This window comes from Parasteatoda tepidariorum, chromosome 9, assembly GCF_043381705.1.
Source record: "Parasteatoda tepidariorum isolate YZ-2023 chromosome 9, CAS_Ptep_4.0, whole genome shotgun sequence".
NCBI classification, from domain to species: domain Eukaryota; kingdom Metazoa; phylum Arthropoda; class Arachnida; order Araneae; family Theridiidae; genus Parasteatoda; species Parasteatoda tepidariorum.
This window is the reverse complement of record NC_092212.1, coordinates 18,136,270-18,155,488: the sequence shown is the minus strand read 5'-3', so window position 1 is coordinate 18,155,488 and position 19,219 is coordinate 18,136,270. Positions and strand designations below refer to the sequence as shown.

Below are 19,219 nucleotides of genomic sequence, written 5' to 3'. Positions count from 1 at the left end.
TTTGAGCCCGATTCAGAAGACAAGGGAATTCCTGGAAAGAGTATCGGCAGAAATTTGCCTTTGTGGATAACTTTTAGAGGAAACTAAGCAGCATTTGCTTTGTATGGAAAGGAAAACCACGAAAACCTCCCCTGATTAGTCTAGTTGCAAGGTGACTCTAACCCATGATCCGTCTACCACTGAGGATATTTTTACGTCAGCACTGTGAGCTGAGTGCAGTATTCTTCTGGATTAGCCATTCAAATTCGAGTCACCTCATTAGAAAGCAAATGCTCTATCCCCTGAGCCATTAGAGTATTAATTATTTATAGCGATTCTTATGCTTCATAACTTTACTTTTTAGAGTTCTATTTTATAATGCATTTTTACACTTTTTAGATCATAGCTCTGAAGTTGTTATCTCGAAAGCTCGACATTTTTTAAGCATTTCTTCCACCTTGAGATATCCAGAGTATATCAATATCAATAATGTGCTTACATATAAATATCTTATGATGTTTTTGATGACTGTTTAGATTTATAAGAAAATATTTTTATCTATGTTTGCAGTAAAATTTTAAAAAAAGATCAAGCACTTTTTATTTGTTAAAGATTAATTGATTGACAGCAGTCTACAAATAGATTGATAGCAATCTACAAATTAATAAGAATAAAACAAAAACCATGAGAATAAATGGAAAATCTAATAATGAAATGAAATAAAATTCTGGAGAAATTGAAGAAACTGGTTTTTTATTAAATTTTGGAGCAATAGTAACTAAACAAGGAGGCAGCAAAGATGATATAAACCAAAGAATCTCAGAAGCTAGAACCTGTTTCAGACGTCTTCAAAAATTTTGGAATTTTTCATAATTCCACAAAAAAAAAAAAATTTTAAATGCTGTGGTTTATTCCATACTTGAGTTTAGGGTTGTTGTTTTGCTGAGTTCTGTTTGGTTGAAAGTTGGAGCCTCCACTAAAGTGAAATAAAAAATCTGGAAAAATTAAAGAACAACTGCTAATGAATAATTTTAAAATTTTCCCATCCATCATGTCTGCTTAGATGATTGTGGTGGGAGTTTTTGATATCAGCTAGCTATGTATAAGCAGCACTAGTTAACTGCAGTTAAAGTGAGTGTAACTTAATCCTTTGAATTATTCAGAAGTAGTGGTATGTAAAAACTCTATGAATCGAATTTATTAAATCAGAAATCATACATTAAGAGACTACCACTCGAAAATATTTATTTATCCGCTGTCCGGAACAAGTTGGCATATCAGTATACATAGCTATAATAAGTCTGAAATTGGGAAACGGGGAACCGTGGTTAGCACGTTCACACCGGGGTTACCCACCGGTGGTACACGCTAGATTTTTAACAAAAACAATAAGAATTTTAATATGTCGTGTAAAAAATATATCATTAATATAATAGAATATGAATAATATTTAATAGTTATGAAGAAACTCACATAAAATATTTTTTTTTATTTTAACGAGTTTTTTAAAATTACCTGTACAAAAACATATAGTTCTCGAATCATTTAACACGTTTATGCCGGGGTGACCCACCGGTGGGTCACGCTAGATTGTCTCATTGGTGCACCGGAGTAAAAACTGGTAACAAATAAATTTCATTTTTGAGTTTTTTTCCGGGAATAATAAAAAACCATAACTACCAATTGTTTTTAACGGATGCAATTTTTATATTGACTTGCTTCTTCGCGGTGATAAAATTCATCTCAATAAATTGGTATTGTTGAGAATAGATTAACTCCTCCCGAAAATTATCTAATATTGAAATAGTTCTTCTACCAGTATTTTCTCTTTTCCGTCCTGCTTTCACGCGCAACACCCGGCGTGTACGTGTTAATGAAATCTCAAATTGATGAAAGGTTTATAATGGACATAAGATCGGTAAAAGACCTATATGCATTAACAACAAGAAGAAAAATCAATCATTTGATCAATCGTATAGAGATTGGCCACAGTTTCGAAAATTTATAGAAAATAGTGGAAAACGAAAAAGGAGACTGAATATTTTTATCAATTCCTACCTATCAAAAATACTTGCTTATAACAAAAAAATATATAAAGATGTAAATATACCTTGGTACCTAAATGTTTAAAAATTTTATACTTTGAATAGGTTTGGTTTAAATCTATACTAAAGTAAATACTCCATGCTAAGAAGACATTAATTAACATAATTATTATTTACTAACAATTATTTAAAATCATTATTATAATTAGTAAAATTAATGGAAGCTTAATTTGCTATGACAATGACAATAAAATGCCGAAAATAAAAACTGTTCCCTATTTTCAAAACATAAGCAATAATAAATAAATAAAATAATTGAATTATAAATTAATTAAACTTTAGTTTTCTCAAAAAGTAAACTGAACTGAAAAAAAAGAAAGAATAGTATTTTTATAAAATGACCATAAAAGATAATTTATTAATTTCACAGAATTACACTTAGAATAAATGAAAATGTATATTAAAATTTTGAATGGTATTTTAACGATACCTACGTTAAAAAAAAAAACTTAAATAATGAAAATAATGTTAGAAAAACACGCAATCTATTTTGTACATCGATATATTATATTTCTTATAAATTCCGAAAGATGGCAGAAGCTGGAATAATGCGCTGAAATAAATTTCTCGTGTTAAAAACGAATAAATAACATATTTTGTTTAGAAGTTTGAGAGTGACACCTAGCGTTTAAAAGTGAAACTAACTTACTATTATTTTTAAACAAACTGTGTCTCCCTAAATTGCAAAGAACAGTAATAATATTAACATATCGTCTGTAAATAGTTCTAATATTTTTTTGATGTTAATCACCACCAAATAATGCTCATATCTAAAGAAAATATAAAAAACCGCGATATAAGTAAGCAGCATAGAGGTGCTTATCGGGAAGGGGAGTGAAAAATACATTTTGGAGCATAAACATACATAGTTTTAAAAAAATAATAAGAATTTTAATATGTTGTGTAAAAAAAAATGTCATTAATGTAACAGAATATGAATAATATTTAATAGTTATAAAAAAACTAACAATTTTTTTTATTATTTAACGAGTTTTTTAAAATTACCTCTACAAAAAATATATAGTTCTTTAATCATTTAAGTGAATAATTTAAAAATTATGGAGCAAAGCAAAATTAAAATGCAACATAAACTTAGATGCCAAAACCTTTATCTCTTGTTCTCGCTGAACTATTCCACTACTTATTTAAACTCTGACTCCTTTTTTCAGGGTAAATTGAGTATTAAAACAAAACTATCCCTTTGAGGGCAGGAAAATTCAAACAAAATTTTTTATGAAGAAGAACCTTAAGAATTATTAGTTATCGTATGAGCATCCAATAATAACGGAACACACTTGCTCTATAATGTCCAAATGCAGTATGGAAAGCTGATGAGTGGGGAAATTATTAAATGATCGTTGAAATGATAGGATCTGAACACACTTGCTCCATAATGTCCGAATGCAGAATTTGGACATTATAGAGCAAGGAGGATATTGTATTGAGGATATTACTACCTATTGAGGATATTTTACGACAGTACTGTGATCGGTGCGAGCCTGGTGCAGAATTCGTATCTGCCAGCTATCGGTAGGATTCAAACTCGTTTCACCTCATTGGAAGGCGAACGCTCTATCACCTGAGCCACCATGGCTCCCCCCAGTGGTATTGATTTGCCATGGATTTGGAGGACCCCGACTGATTTAGCGTGTACCAGTTAGCATTTTGTACACGAGGAACCTTCGTCCGGCCGAAATTGAACTCTCGACATCTCGGACATAGGCCCAAAGCCCTATAAGCCCGACTCTCCCGGCCTCTTTCAGGGTTAGCATCAGTGGAATGAGGAAGAATAAGTGGTTCCCCATCCCCATTTACTCTTTGAATTTAACTTTTTGTCAAAGAATTCAGAATAGTATACACCAAATTCATTTTCTGGAAATGGAAATACATCAGCAGTAAAAAGCAATAAGTGTAATCTTACTAACTGATTTCTTGATTTACCTCCGTTCGTACTAGAGCGTTCTAAAGTAAGTCAAGACATACCTTATTTTCCCCTTGAAACTATAAAAATTGGCGATTTAATCCAGTTGTTAACAATTGACATATGCTTTTGCTACTAAACTACTAAACTAAATAACCACTTTCAAAATAAGATTTAATCAAATAACATAAAATAAAACATGTTTTAAACTGTAATGGTTTAACAACCTTAAAAGTCTATCACATTTACTTGAGCTTATTAAGATATAAAATCAATCAATAATAAACAAGATGAAAAATTTGAAAATTTATGTTTTGATGATTCCGTACTGGTTTATATTTGAGATAAAACTTTCTTGACTGTAAAAATACGAGGCAAATTCTTTGTTGTTAAATGGTCCCATTGTTCCTCCAAGCTCTTCTGGCAAAAGTTCTTTAGGCACGAATTCGTGCAGGCTTTCCAATTTACTTCCATGAAAATGAACCTACAAATTTCAAATGATAAGTAAATTGTGAAATAAACAATGCATTTTTCAAAAAATTAATAATAAAATGCATCATGTTGCTTAGAACATCCACTATTATTTGATAGAAAAATGTATTATTATCACCACCAAGTTCAATTTTCAATAATTTTTTTAATTAATACTTTCTATTGTTCTGCACTAATTTTATTATAAATAATTTTTTAAGTAAATTTTGTAGTTCTAAAATAAATCTTGTTTTCTACATTATGGCTTTGCTTTCTCAGCTATTTTTTTCCCCAAAAATATTAAAAAGTAATACCAATTTAAAAAGTTATACCGTATTAAAAGTTATATTTCGCCTTATCCGAAACCTGCCAACTGCATGGTGTAATTGAAAACGCGAATCAGCTGATCCTTTTTCAGTTATCTACAGGCCAATCCTTATGCTCCTTTGCAAACTGGAGACGTTTACTCTTGCTTAGGCTGACAGCAGAAGCTATCCCATAGGCACCCAATATCTCCAATACGACGTAATGTATGGTGCACAGCTCGTTCAGAGACGTTCACGGTTGCAACTTCATTAAAATTCCCCTCCATTTAGCCTACTGTTGCTCTTTTGCTGAACTGGACAACTCTGGTAAGTCTTCCCTTCAGTTTGAGTATTCAGTAGCCTGCAACGTCCACAAGACTGACGTTGAGACCCGGTTTTTGGTAGTCCACTCTCTGTACACTTCAGTAATTGCTACCCTCGTACACTTCACAAGATCAGCCATTTTGCTGATTTTGGTTCAGACACTTCGAGCACCTGCCATCATCCCGCGTTCAAACTGAGTTAAGTCATGTTTTTTGCCCATATCTCCGCGCGTAACACAGTGCAAATGATGGTTCACTTGCCTTGCATTCCCTTTTTGCAACTATCTTGCCCTCTATCGGACTGTGGCGCAATAGCTCATTTTGCATAAAACAGTCAGGTGGTCATAATTTGGCCANCAATATATATATATATATATGCTACTTGCTTATTCGTTCCCTATTCTAGAAGCACAAGCATGAAACCTAAAATTGTAACATATATACAAGTAATATGAATTGTAAAAAAATTCCATTCCAGAAATATTCCATTTGACTACACTAGCCCGATATCAGCACTAGCCTTCCACTTCTACAATGTATACGTAGAATTTAGCATATCTTCTAATTGCATTGAAAATTTTCTTTAACAAAAACAAAAGAGACAAAACGGACAGAAGACAGAAGTGAAATTTACGCATTTAGTTCAGCTATTTTACATGCATGATATAATTAACTTAATGCTTTTAAAAGTGTAATTAAAAAGCTGTAATTTTTTTTTGAAATAAAAAGAAAAAAATTTAATAACGATGAAAACAGAAACAGAACAAAACAAGAAATAAAGCAAAAACAGAGACTTCACACTTTCTGGGGACAATTAAATCCTAATAAATTCTGAAACTTGGAATTGGATCAAATAGAATATTGCTTAAAAAAATTTAATTTATAAAAAAAAGAGTAAAAAATACCATTAAGAAAAGAGACTTTAAAGCTGAACTTTGATACAAAAAAAATGTTTAAATTCTGGTAACCACGAGAATTATTCAGTTTTTCAATAATGAAACTATTATTTTCTTCAAAAATAAATATTTTAGTATAACTTTCTTTAAAAGCAAATAAATTCTAAGAAGCACCATAGAAGGATTATTTCGTAAGTAAATTAATTTTCTATTCTATAAGAGATACGTTACAATGCATGCCTTTAGCGCTCTCAAACTTTTATCAACAAATAAAAATGTAAGAAACCCATCTCTGCGAATTATAACATTCTAAAAGATACAAAATCTCTGTAGAGTTGCATAAAATTAGAAAAAAAAGATTACCTAACATAGATTGAAGTCCATTTAGTTATTATAACAAATAGAAACGAAGAATTAAATTTTTTCCCTTTCTCACGCTTTCTAGAACAAACATATTAAATAGTGGATAAACATAGTAGGTAGTGGATAAAAATTTAAAATAGTGGATGATTAAAATATTCATTTAACAAAACAGGATCTAAAGGCCAGCGTATAAATAGATCACATACCTGCCACCTCTTTTGGATTTTCCGGAAGATTTTATTTTCATATTTAAAGTGGTAGTAAGTATATACTATTTTTTTCTTTTATGAACTTAATTTTTAGATGATTTTGATCACCACTGTTCTTACAAACATTAAGCTTATATATTAATATGCGTTACTATCATGGTTGTTAACTTAAGTTTTCTCAAATACAACGTATTTGTTTTCTTAAAATTGAAGTTTTAATTCCATTTTAATACCACTGGGAAAAATGATAATGGAAGGGATTAAAAGTTGGCAGGTATGAGATCAGAATTAAATTTTGTACAAAGGTATTATGTATTCACTCAAGCATACTATTATAAATAATTATCATATTTCACGGTTCAGTTTTGAGCGACGGAATTTCTAATTTCTTATTTGACAACACCTATTTCTTATAATGATAACACGATGTTCGTAATAAATAATTTATATCATAGAGGTCTCTTGTCTACTTTTCATTTGTCGTCATAGCGTTTTCCGTAGTGTTAAATGCAAAAACAGCGAACGAAAATTATCTATCTCTGATTAGCTTCACCATTTTCTTTGCTCTAAAAGCATTGTTTGAAATTCAAAGTTTCTTACTGTAAGAAACATATTAGGATTATTCATTCATCATAGAAAGTTGCTGCCATTTGAAAACTTAGAAATTTTTTCACTTTACCATAACCACAAGAACTTGATAATCCATTATAAATTATAGCCTCCCCACGGTTTTTTGTAGGTAGTCCGTTCAGACCACTCTAAAGCTCCTAGTCCTAGTGTTTAGATTTTACTGGGCACCTGGGCCGCGAAGCGGCCCCTGTCCCATTCATCTGGAATTTTTGAACAGTTTTGGTTGAGCAATGAGGTAAGCAGGCAATGAAGTTGCTTTTACTCTAAAGGTAACCAATTAAGAAATAACCATTTAATATGAAATCTATTAGAAAGTGGTAGCAAATATATGTCTAAAAATTTTTTTTATTTAAGAATATAATTGGCTTGTTTTATTTACTTGTCAACCACTACAGATTCAATTCTCAAATATATATGATAAATTTCTCTCAAGTACTTTTAAAATAGAATTTGGGTTTATGTGCACAAGTGGTTCGCTTTTTAAATAATCTGCGCAGACTACTTTTAAGAAATCGTGTGGAGGCTTTCTAATGTATGATGTGATGTTATAGCCCTATTCTTCTATTCTTGAGTGCACTTCTTATACATTAATACCAAATTATATACCCTTCTCAAAAACAGTATGCTCGGTGGGGTTCAGAATAAGTTATTTCCTAATCTCCCACGATTGCATTAATATATATATATNTTTTAATCTTCATTTTGAACTTATATATATATATATATATATATATATACAGAGAGAGAGAGATAACTGTGGAATAAAGATTTTTCTTACTCTTTGTAAGAGTTTCTTTTTGACAAATGGTTTTACTAAGTGATATATAGCTGTTAACGCAGCAGGTTGGTTTACGAAATGGATTCCTTTTACTCGATCCGGCCAACAGTCCTGAAAAATTAAATACGAGTTAATTAAGAGAACATGATGCTTAAATTATTTACATAAACTATTCTTCAAGCAAATTCTGAACCGATTTAAATAGAAACAACACGTGGATAAAATAAAATATGTAAGAACAATTTTTATCTGAATGACTGTTTTAGTTATATGGTATTATATCATATCGCCTTACTACTACTAAGCTTGTTTGAAAACGTGAGCAGAAAACCACAATATAATTTACTCTGAATTTTGAGAGCACAAGCATTATTATTACTATTTACTCTCCAAGATTCCTCCGCACGTCTGAATTAATTTTTAGAAGAGTTGGTTAGTTTATGAACTGCTTGGTCGATTAAGAATTCTTCCAAATGAGAAGTTCGTGACTTCTTTCAGTAATATTCTAGAGTAAGGCACAAAATAATGGAAACACTTCAATACTAACTCCATGTAAACAATATTTCTTTTAGCAGCAAATATTTTGAAAGTTCTTACATGGCAAAACTGTTGATACAATATTAAAGATCATGATTGTAACTTACAGAAATGTTGTTATTTTTACCCCTGCCCATGCAAAATTCGTTGTAGTTTCCAATGCCACTTACCAATACGAGCAAGCTCGCCTAGTGTAACCAAGCGAATTTAAGGAAGAGGGTGCGTTTCTTGTTTTATAGTGGCGCCTTCTATTTCCAAGAATACGTCTTCAGCCCCCCACACATCACGGCATATCTTACAGGGCGGTCCCATTCATACATCCATTCATTTATCCACAGATCATTATTTTTGGCCAGAACCAGATAACGATCAATCTCCGTTTCAGGACCCTCAAGGGTATTGATTTGTGATGGGAACTTGGAGTACTTTGCAACCCAACAGGTGACGCATGCATCAGTCACCATTTACTACGAGGGGAATATTCAACAGGCGGGGATCCAACAACTACCTCTTGTTGGTCATGGGTCTAACGCCCTACCCTCCTGGCTATCCCGGCATCAGCAAAATCTAAATCTATCAAATTGAGATGAGGGGTCAATAACTTTTTGTAACTCTAGAATCAACAATTTTGAAATATCATTAAAATATGGTATTATGTAAATAAGAATGCTTGCTTACTTGCAGTGAAATGGAAATCAGTGTTTAATTTTCTACATTCATTTCAACGATCAATTTTTTATGGATAGAAATGACACAATTTCCAAAATCATCAAGCATAATTTTTCAAATTTTAAAATATTTCAAAAAATTTGATGATTAGAGGAGGATTATTACACAGAGTATAGAAGTATTTCTCCAATTTTGTCCAACCCTAGTGAAAATTCCTAACTTGTATGTTTAACATTTGGTCGAGATTAATAAAATCTTAGTAAAAATAAAAATACCAATGTATGGAGATATAGTGAAATGTAAAATTTCTCTCGTACAATTTTAAACATAGTTGTCTAATTAATAGAACTTATATGTAAGTTTGAATTATTGGATTAAAAGCAAAATACCCGTTAACCCAATTAAAAATCAGTAAGTCAGTTGCAAGCAACACTACAAAATCATCCACAAAACTGATCGACATAACTTTACTTTATTTAAAAACAACTGGGCACCTGGGCCGCGCAGCGTCCCCTATCCCATTCATCATGAAATTACAACAATGAGTTAAAAACATCTTGAATATAAGCAGTCGTTGTGGTAGATTTACAATAATATTACCATGATTAGAGAAAATACAAACTTGAACAGAGATATTTACAGTAATTGCCATGAAAATATGTACAGAAAATATAACGGTGATTTGAAAAACTGATAGACACAAACCGACACAATAATTCCATTATTTTAAAAATTTATTATCACAACTGGTATTATTTTTTGTCCATGCTTCACGTTATTAGGCATACCCTCCAACTGCTACGGAATTTCCGTAGTTTCAGAAATCTTATTTTCTGACCGTAGCAAAATTAATGTCTTAATATTTAAAAAAAATTAATTTTAGCGTAACTTGTCCACTATTACTTATAAAAGTGCAGGCCATATGGCTAGATTCTTAAGTTCTGATAAAAGTTTTATGAGAGATCCATTTGCTTTAAAAATTTCTACTTTGGTTCGCTACCACTAGAAAGAATTATTTTCAAAATCCTCATAAGTTGGAGGGTATGTTAATAGGTATAGCAAAGCACGTTTTAGCAGTTATCTAATCAAAATAAAGATAAATTATATTTTATACGCAATTCAATACCAACTCATATTTGAAAAAATTTCCACGATCAAGCTCTTTTAATTTGAGACTTATCCCTTTCAAGGGGCCTTAAAAAACCCCTTTACATAATATCTATATTAAAACTGTCTAACATTGATGCAGTTTAAATATGTACCAAATATTCTGATTGTACATATATTAGTATATTTGGTACTTATTAAAACTAAACTAGTTACTATAATATTATAACCAGAACGTGGAGTTCGTGTTCGTGAGAACGGGAGTTCGAACCCCGTCGACCGAAGAAACCCCCTGTATTAAATGGTGACAGGTGCACGTCAAAACGGTTTGGGTCACAAAGTCCTCCGATTTCCTATAATAAATCAATACCTCTGGGGGAACTGAATTGGAGATTGATCGTTCTTAAGCTCAGGTCAAAATTACGATCTATGGATGAATGAATGGATGTATGAATGAGTTCGTCCTGTAAAACGGGCTGTGACGTGAGTGTAGCTGAAATCGTATTCTTGGCGATAGATGACACACCAAAAGACAAAAAACGTACCCTGTTCCTTAAATTCACTTAGATTTCCTAAGCAGGCTTGCTGGTATTGGAAAATGGCATTTAAAACAACAACACTGTTACCAAATTAATTCAAAACAATTTGTTATCATATTAAACATATAAATAAAATAATTAGAGTTAAGTTATGTAATATTAGAGCTAAGAAAGACCTGATTAGAATTAAATTATTGGCTCTAATTAGATTAGAGCTGACCTGATAAGTGGGTTTTCTCCAATCTGGAAAATGTTTTAAGTTTAATAAATCTAGATACATTAAGCTACCAATAGATTTTTTCTTTAAAGGAAATAAACATGATCGCAAAAAAATTAAACTATTATATAACTCTCAAAAGTAAAAATTTTTCGGCTCTCTTGAAAAACCTTGTTTTTTTTTCGAGTCATTAATTTTTTCTCCAGGTCGTAGAAACCTTGTATAATGGCATGGGGAAAAATACGCCTTTTTTTTATATCCTTTTCTGAAAGTTTAAGATTTTGAGAAGTTAACTTTAAAAAAAAAATATGTCTTGTTAGTTACGTTTTATTTATTAGATATTCCTTTCTAAGTTTATGTAATACTTATCTGTCAGCTTTCAGACATTTTGCGTAAAATTTAATTTTTTTGCTTAAAGTGGTAGTAAATTTTGGGCTTTTTATATATATCTTGAATTTATAANTATTAAACATATAAATAAAATAATTAGAGTTAAGTTATGTAATATTAGAGCTAAGAGAGACCTGATTAGAATTAAATTATTGGCTCTAATTAGATTAGAGCAGACCTGATAAATGGGTTTCCCCAATCTGGAAAATGTTTTAAGTTTAATAAATCTAGATATATTAAGCTACCAATAGACTTTTTCTTTAAAGGAAATAAACATGATTGCAAAAAAATTAAACTATTATATAACTCTCAAAAGTAAACATTTTTCGACTCTCTTGAAAACCTTGTTTTTTCCAACTCATTAATTTTTTCTCCAGGTCGTAGAAACCTTGTATAATGACATGGGGGAAAATACGCCTTTTTTTTTATCCTTTTCTGAAAGTTTAAGATTTTGAGAAGTTAACTTTAAAAAAAATATGGCTTATTAGTTACGTTTTATTTTGTAAATATTCCTTTCTAAGTTTATTTAATACTTATCTGTCAGCTTTCAGACATTTTGCTTAAAATTTAATTTTTTTGCTTAAAGTGGTAGTAAATTTTGGGCTTTTTATATATATCTTGAATTTATAAATTTGAAAAATAATGGTTTTGACCAGCACTGCATATAAATATACATTAAATACACTGCATATAAATATATAGATATACATATTATACAAAGAGTGTCCCGTATATGTTGCGACGAACTTCTAGGGGAAGTAGGACATGTCATAAGGATTAAGAATTACCTAGGAAACCATTTCCTATTATCAACATGTTGTTCGTGTGCCTTTTATTTTTAAATTGCACTTCAATTTTTCTAAAATATTTAAATTTCATGTTAATTTTATAATACTATTATTTTACTTTATTACCCTTGTTAAACAACTGACGCAATTATGAGTTTACGACTACTATACGTTAATATTACAGGGTTCCCGCGGTCCTTGAAAAATTTAAGAAGTGGTAGCAAATTTAGGGTGGAGCTACAATATACTTATTTATTTTAATATACTTTTTTATCGTAAAGTGCTGAAATTTTCGTGCATATATATATTTTTTAGAAAAAAACTTTTAGTGGTGGCTACACAGAAATAAAAATGTCAAAATTTCTTTTATTTTTATTACCACTTTTTAAAATTCTCAAGGACCGTGGGAACCCTGTATTAGTTATTGTCGAGAGTTCCATTAAAATAGACTCAGAAATGCTGTTTTATCGTTTATCATAATTTAACAATTTGGCGAGCTTATCCAGTTAATCGCCAAATAGTTAAATTATGATAAAACAGCTAATTCTGTACCTATTTGAAGGCAGTTTTGACAATAATCAATAGAAAACAAAAAATTAAGGTTAGTAAAAATACCTGTAGTTCAAAGAGACACGATGTAACAGTACATAATAGGATAGCGCCCTTAGCGCCGCACGATAACATGGTGTCCTAGGTAATTCTTAATCCTTTTGATGAACCCTACTTCCCCTAGAAGTTTGTTGAAATATGTATAATTATATACGGGATAACCTGTATATAATTTTGGATATAAAAACATGGTATACAAGGTGGTATATGGTGCTCTTAAGGTCTTAGATAATAAAAAATATATTTCTTTACATGACAGTAAATCAATTTTAATATTTCTACTATCTGGGTAAAACATCATCCAAAAGGTAAAAAGTTGGCATAAATGGTAATGGTTAACTCTTACCTGAAAGGTGTTGATGGTAAATTTTACAAAGGAAAGATTTAAGAACATTGCATAATGTTGAAGAGATATGTTTAAAAAATCTATGATGAGGATCCCTCCACAAATCTGCGTTGCTTCACATTCGAATATAAGTTCGCCGCAGATCAGGACAGTTGCCACAAGATCTTCCAGCTTTACTACATTTGTATCGAGCTTCCCTGAAAAATAACACTGCCGTTAAGTAAGGTGTTCCGAAATCACTTGTCATATACTTATATAAATTTGTGCCAGAATGCATGCCTTAACCCATTTGGAACCTGATTTATTTTAATACCAGTCTAGGAGGAGACAGTCCCGCAGTGGACTGATCGTAAAGACACGGTTCCCAGTAGAACACCGAAGTCAAGCATCGCTGGCTGCTGTCAGTATGCGGGTGGGTGACCACTTTGATCAGCCTACGTAGAGACCGAGAGTGCGCGATATCGGTTCTCGTTAAACTGTTCTACCGTAAAGCATTTGACTCTGCACGCAGGTCATCGGACTACCAAAGCAGGGGAGCCATCCCCTCTGCACAGGATTAAAATTTGTCTTGTTTTCGGATCATCCTCAGGGATGTTTCCCAGGCCGTCGCCGATAGCCCATTGTACAACTCTAGTGTGACGTTAATAAAGTACCTACCTACCGAAGAGGAGACAGCCAAATTAAAAACTGATAGTAAATTTTTAATTTACGATCATTGTTTTTTCTTATTCCACAAGTAAGAAAAAGTCTAAGAGAAAACAGCCGAATTTAAAACTGATAGTACGTTTTTAATTTGATTGTTTTTTCTTATTCCACCAGTAAAAAAACAGCAGTCTAAGAGGAAACAGCCAAATTAAAAACTGACAGTAAGTTATTTATTTAAGATGATTGTTTTTTCTTATTCCACCTTAAGAAAATACCACCAAGTGGAAACGAGGAAACAGCCACATTAAAAACTGATAGTAAGTTTTTATTTGAAGATTAGTGTTTTGTTTTTTCTTATTCAGTCAGCAAAACAAATTTCATACAAAAATAATTACCAGACTACAAATTTGAAGGGTCAAGTAGGAAGAACGGCAAATCAGAAATCACGAGTTCAAAAGACTACTAGGAGAGGAAGAAAAAATGTGATTCAGAAGGATTAAGTTTTTATGCTTTGGAAAAAAATATGTTTTTTTTTTTCATTCTTTTCTGGCATGTTTATTGTTCCGGGATAGCCTGGCTAGTAGAACGTTTGTCCCATGTCCGAGAAGTCGCGAGTTTGATACCCGCAGACCGAAGACTCTCCGTGTACAAAATGGTAATTGCTACAAGCTAAATTTGTCTGTGTCACAAAGTCCTCCAAGTTCCCATAACAAATCAATACCTCTGGGGATACTGGATCGGAGATTAATCGTGCTCTGGTTCAGATCTAAATGCGACCTGCGGATGGATGGATGGTGTGTGAATATGCCCTCCTTGTAAAACGGGATATGACGTATGTGTGCTGTCTCCGGATCATCCTCAGAGATGCTTCCCAGACCGACGCCAATAGCCCATTGTGAAGCTCTAGTGCTACGTCAATGAATATTCCTTCCTACCTGGCTTGTTTATTTCTTAATTTTAAAGTGTTTTTCAAATATTTAAAATTAAATTGCATTTCAATTGTGTTGTTTTAGCGATTTTTCTTACCTTCATTATGCAAGTGTTTCTCGTTGGATATTAGAAGTATGTTTGTTCATATAAGACTGGTTAAGAATAGGTTTATTTGTAAGAGTATGGAGAGAGTATAGCTGTATAGAGTATATTAGGTTATGGAGAATATACTCTCGTTGATTATGTACAAGTTAGACTTGAACTATTTAATTTTCTAGATTAATAAAGTTTTTTGTTAATTCAAAGATGAATCTTCCACTTAGCATTTTCCACTGCGAACCAATATATTTCCAGTAAAATAAACGCTAATTTCATATTGCACAGTTTCCATGTTTAACACGTTTACGCCGGGGTGACCCACCGGTCGGTCACGCAAGATTGTCTCTTCTTGGCAGCGCACCGGAGTAAAAACTGGTAACAATACATTTCATTTTTTAGTTTTTTTTTCGACAATAACAAAAATCCGTAACTACCAATTGTTTTCAACGGATGCAATTTTTAAATTGTATTGCTTCTTCGCCGTGATAAATTTCCTAACAGTGAATTGTTATTGTAGAGAATAGATAAACTCCTCCCGAATATTATCTAATATTGAAATAGTTCTTCTACCAGTATTTCCACTTTCCCCGGCGTGAACGTGTTAAATAGGTAGAATAAAAGCAGGATATAGGGGTATCTTTTTTTCAACATTTATTTAAGAACTTTAACGGAATTACCGCTACAATTATTTACAGAAGAACTCTTGTCAATCAACAAAGAGTATTTCATGAACAGTTTCACAGATCAAATAATTTTCTGGTTTTCAAGTGTTTCTGTTAAAACCGCAACAGGGAAATCACATTAACTTAGTTCCTAATGATTTCTACTTATACTTGAGATGTCTCTAGAATTAATTGATATTCAATGTGAATGATTATTATGAAGCATTTTAAGTACTTGATTAAGTACAAGTTTTTTAAGTACTTGAACTGAAGTGTCCTTCAAACACAGAAACTTCAATGATATTTTCAAGTTCGTGTTGTTAGTTCAAGATTTATTCCTTTAAGTTTTTTGTTTTGAAATGCACTTACTGTTTTAGTTTGCAAGAAATATCGTTTTTGAAAATATTTCATCATTGCATGGCTTTTGAAATTGAAGTAAGATTTAAAAATAGCCCTTTTTTTCATTTTTAAATAAACTGCTAGCATTATTCGTACGTAGTAAAAGATTTTGCATGTTCACCATACTTGAAGAGTTACTCCTATTTTCTTAACTTAGTTAAACAAGGGAAATTGAGTAGGTTCTTTCAAAATTATTATATTTTATAACCATCATTGAACAGCAGACCCAATATTGGGTTTATGACAACTAATGTTAAACTCCGTAGCCTTGAAATTTTGAACAAAATTCAGAAGACAAGGGAACTCCTAAATAAAGTATTGGGTGAAATTTGCATTCGAACAGGACTTTTTGAGGGAAATAACCCGCATTTGCGCTACATGGAGAGGAAAACCACGGAAAATTCACACAGTTAGCAAGGGGACTCTAATCCATGATCAGTCAACCACTGAGGATATTTTACGTCAGAACTGTGGTCGGAGCGAGGCGGGTGCGGAATTCGTATCGACCAGCTATCTCTGGGAATAGATCCAGGTTTACCTCATTGGAAGGCGAACGGTATCTCTGAGACGTCGGCTCTTTCAAAATTATTCTTTAGGTTGGTTATTTGTTTCTGTTTCGTATGACAACAGGGCCGTAAATGGCCTCAGGTATCTATATAAATTTTGATGGTGAAGAGAATATCCACAACGAGCGTTAAAGTACTTACTTTACTTTATTTACAAAAATTGGGCACCTAGGCCACTTAGCGGTCCCTATCCCATACATCTAGAAATTTACAGAAAATCTATAGTAGTAACATTTTGAATTCAGCAGTCGATGTGGTAGCTGATAGAAAAACAAGCACTTTGTAAATATGACATTTGAATATCTGATTCATCGAATCTAGGTTGACATATATAAGTATAAACATAATTTGACATATATATACATAAGTTGACATAAATAAATATTAACATAAATTGATACATATTTCACTAATTAAATTTCTACATTTTAACCAGCACATATTTAATAATGACATACATTGAAGTTCATTCGAATACATTGTGGTAGCCATTAAAAAAATCAAGCCGTTTGCTTGTGACATAATGAAACAATTAAAAAATTTTATATGACAAATTGTCGTTTTTACTCAACGCTAGAAATATTGATTGTAGACTTAAATTAAAAATAAAGATAAAACATGATTTGATATGTATAGTAATTGATTTTTGAAAAATGAAAGGCATAATTGATGAGGAACGTTAAGGAAATGCTTTAGTAAACTTTTCCATTTAAAATATTGTTTTCCTTTGTGGTAGTAAAATTTATTTCACTGTTTATTTTTTTTTATAATGGCCTCTGTTCGCCAGTAAAAAATATATTGATGTAAATAAGTTATAAAAAATGAACCTTATCGTGCAAAATTGAAAGAAGAAAGTTCTTTCGCTCTTTTTGTTTATGTAGTTACTTTATGCGATTTTTTCCAAATTAAATATTCGATGAATATATAGCGCTTCATAGTTACCTGCTGTCCATATTTCTTATAAACTAATTTTATCCTAATATCGTTTCTCCTGTTTTCGCTTTATTCATAGTCAAGACGGAGCTGTGATGACTCAGTGGTTAAGGCACTGAACTGTCATAGTGAAAAACTGTGGTTCGATTCCCAGTGGCGGCTTTAATCGCACACAATTTCATATCAGTGAGACTAGCTTGCCTAGGAAGTAAAGGCGATCTGTGTGAAATGTTGATTGGAAAATTTTGAAGCTATAATCTCCATGATTCCCCTGGTCCATAATGGGAATCAAAGGAATCAAAGCTTAACCCTGTCCCGCCCTCCCCCGTAAGGGGGCATCCGGAGAATACTGTACGGATCTAAGTGCGTGTACGTGACGGGATGTGGCATGAATGTATACCATGATCCTTTTAAATTTGAGCATAAATACAAATTTTCCTGACCCTGTTTATTAGAGCAACTATGCACTTTCGCACTGGAACTTTTCGCACTGAATAGAAGTTTCCCTTAGACAAACACAGACATAATGATACCAAAGTGCTGTAGTGACCTTTTTCGCCCCTGAGATTTAGTTTACAGCATCATTTTTACCAAATTGATTAAATTACGAAAATGGCATTGTGTTGCCATTTGCCGTTGTCATACTATTGAACTCTGCATGCAACTCAATCGAATATTTTTTTTAAATACTAAAATTTCGGAAGTCCCTGTGGTCATAAAATTTTTTGTTTCCAAAGTGATTACAAATTTTCCATCAAACGTTTTGGGGACTATACTTAAAATTAATTTCCATTCTTTGCCATATAGAACTAGGCAGACATGGTTATGATAATTGTCACTTTTCATACAAGCATTCCAAATTAAAATCCTGGCTATAGCAGGTTGACTTATGTAGTGTTTCTGGCGATATGCTAAAACTCCAAAATATTCATGATTGTCCTCAGATCCTCAGTAACATTAAGAGTCAGAATGCTCCACTAGCACCGTGCTAATTAAGAAATATATTTATATTCATTTCAAGATTAGCTCAAGTTCCCTACTAACGCGAGTTTTTTCAACTATATACTCGCAAATTCTAGAGTGAAAATTACAACAACAAATAAAGTTGTTATTCTAAATTATTTTTATCCGAGATATTTTTTCTCCTCATCTCTCTATCCACCTACAATCAGCGTTGACAAAAATTTAATACCAAATTAAAACTGCAAGTAAAATTAAAGATTTTTTTAAAAAAAGAGGAGAGAATCATTCTCATTAAGAAAAATGAAATCAGGCCATAAAATTGGATTGAAGCTTCCAAAAAGCCTCCACAAAACTTTCTTTCAATTTTCATTTCATTGACACAGTTGATAGTTGAGAGAGTGACAACCACTGACATCAACGAAAAAAGTGAAAGACAACCATTTAATGAGTCATGACCTCTTTCATTAAAAACGTGTAATCAGTGAACTTTTCATGAATAAAAACTACCGGATGGGGTAATCAGGAAATAAATGTCACTTGATGATTACATATATATCCGGATTTAACAAAATAATTTAAGAAATGGTAAAGAAACTATAAGCTAAAACTTTCAGATATTCCATTAATTTTGATAGAATTTTAAAAGGTTAACCTTGGCGTAATTAAAACAAAGTGGCATTTCATATAATCCTTTAAATTAATTAGAAGTAGTGGTGACTGAAAACCCTATAATAATTCTAGTTTACTAAACCAAGACTCAAACAGTAAAACATAGGAATTAGAAATTATTTATTGGCGCAGTCCGGAGAGCAAGTAGTTGGCATATATATATATTTAAAT

At 31.8% G+C, this 19,219-nt stretch overlaps 1 protein-coding gene across 1 annotated transcript in view; it reads right to left on the bottom strand.

Moving 5' to 3' along the window:
• Nucleotides 1–4,160: 4,160 nt before the first annotated feature.
• Nucleotides 4,161–19,219, bottom strand: part of LOC107456580 (clavesin-1) — a 24,825-nt gene continuing 9,766 nt past the window's right edge. Inside the window, exons 3-5 of the mRNA XM_016074486.4 lie at nucleotides 13,183–13,379; nucleotides 7,981–8,091; nucleotides 4,161–4,489 (exon numbers count right to left, since the gene is read on the bottom strand). Of these exons, the coding sequence (XP_015929972.1) occupies nucleotides 4,313–4,489; nucleotides 7,981–8,091; nucleotides 13,183–13,379 (485 nt within the window). The 3' untranslated portion in view covers nucleotides 4,161–4,312. The remainder of the gene's footprint in view (nucleotides 4,490–7,980; nucleotides 8,092–13,182; nucleotides 13,380–19,219) is intronic.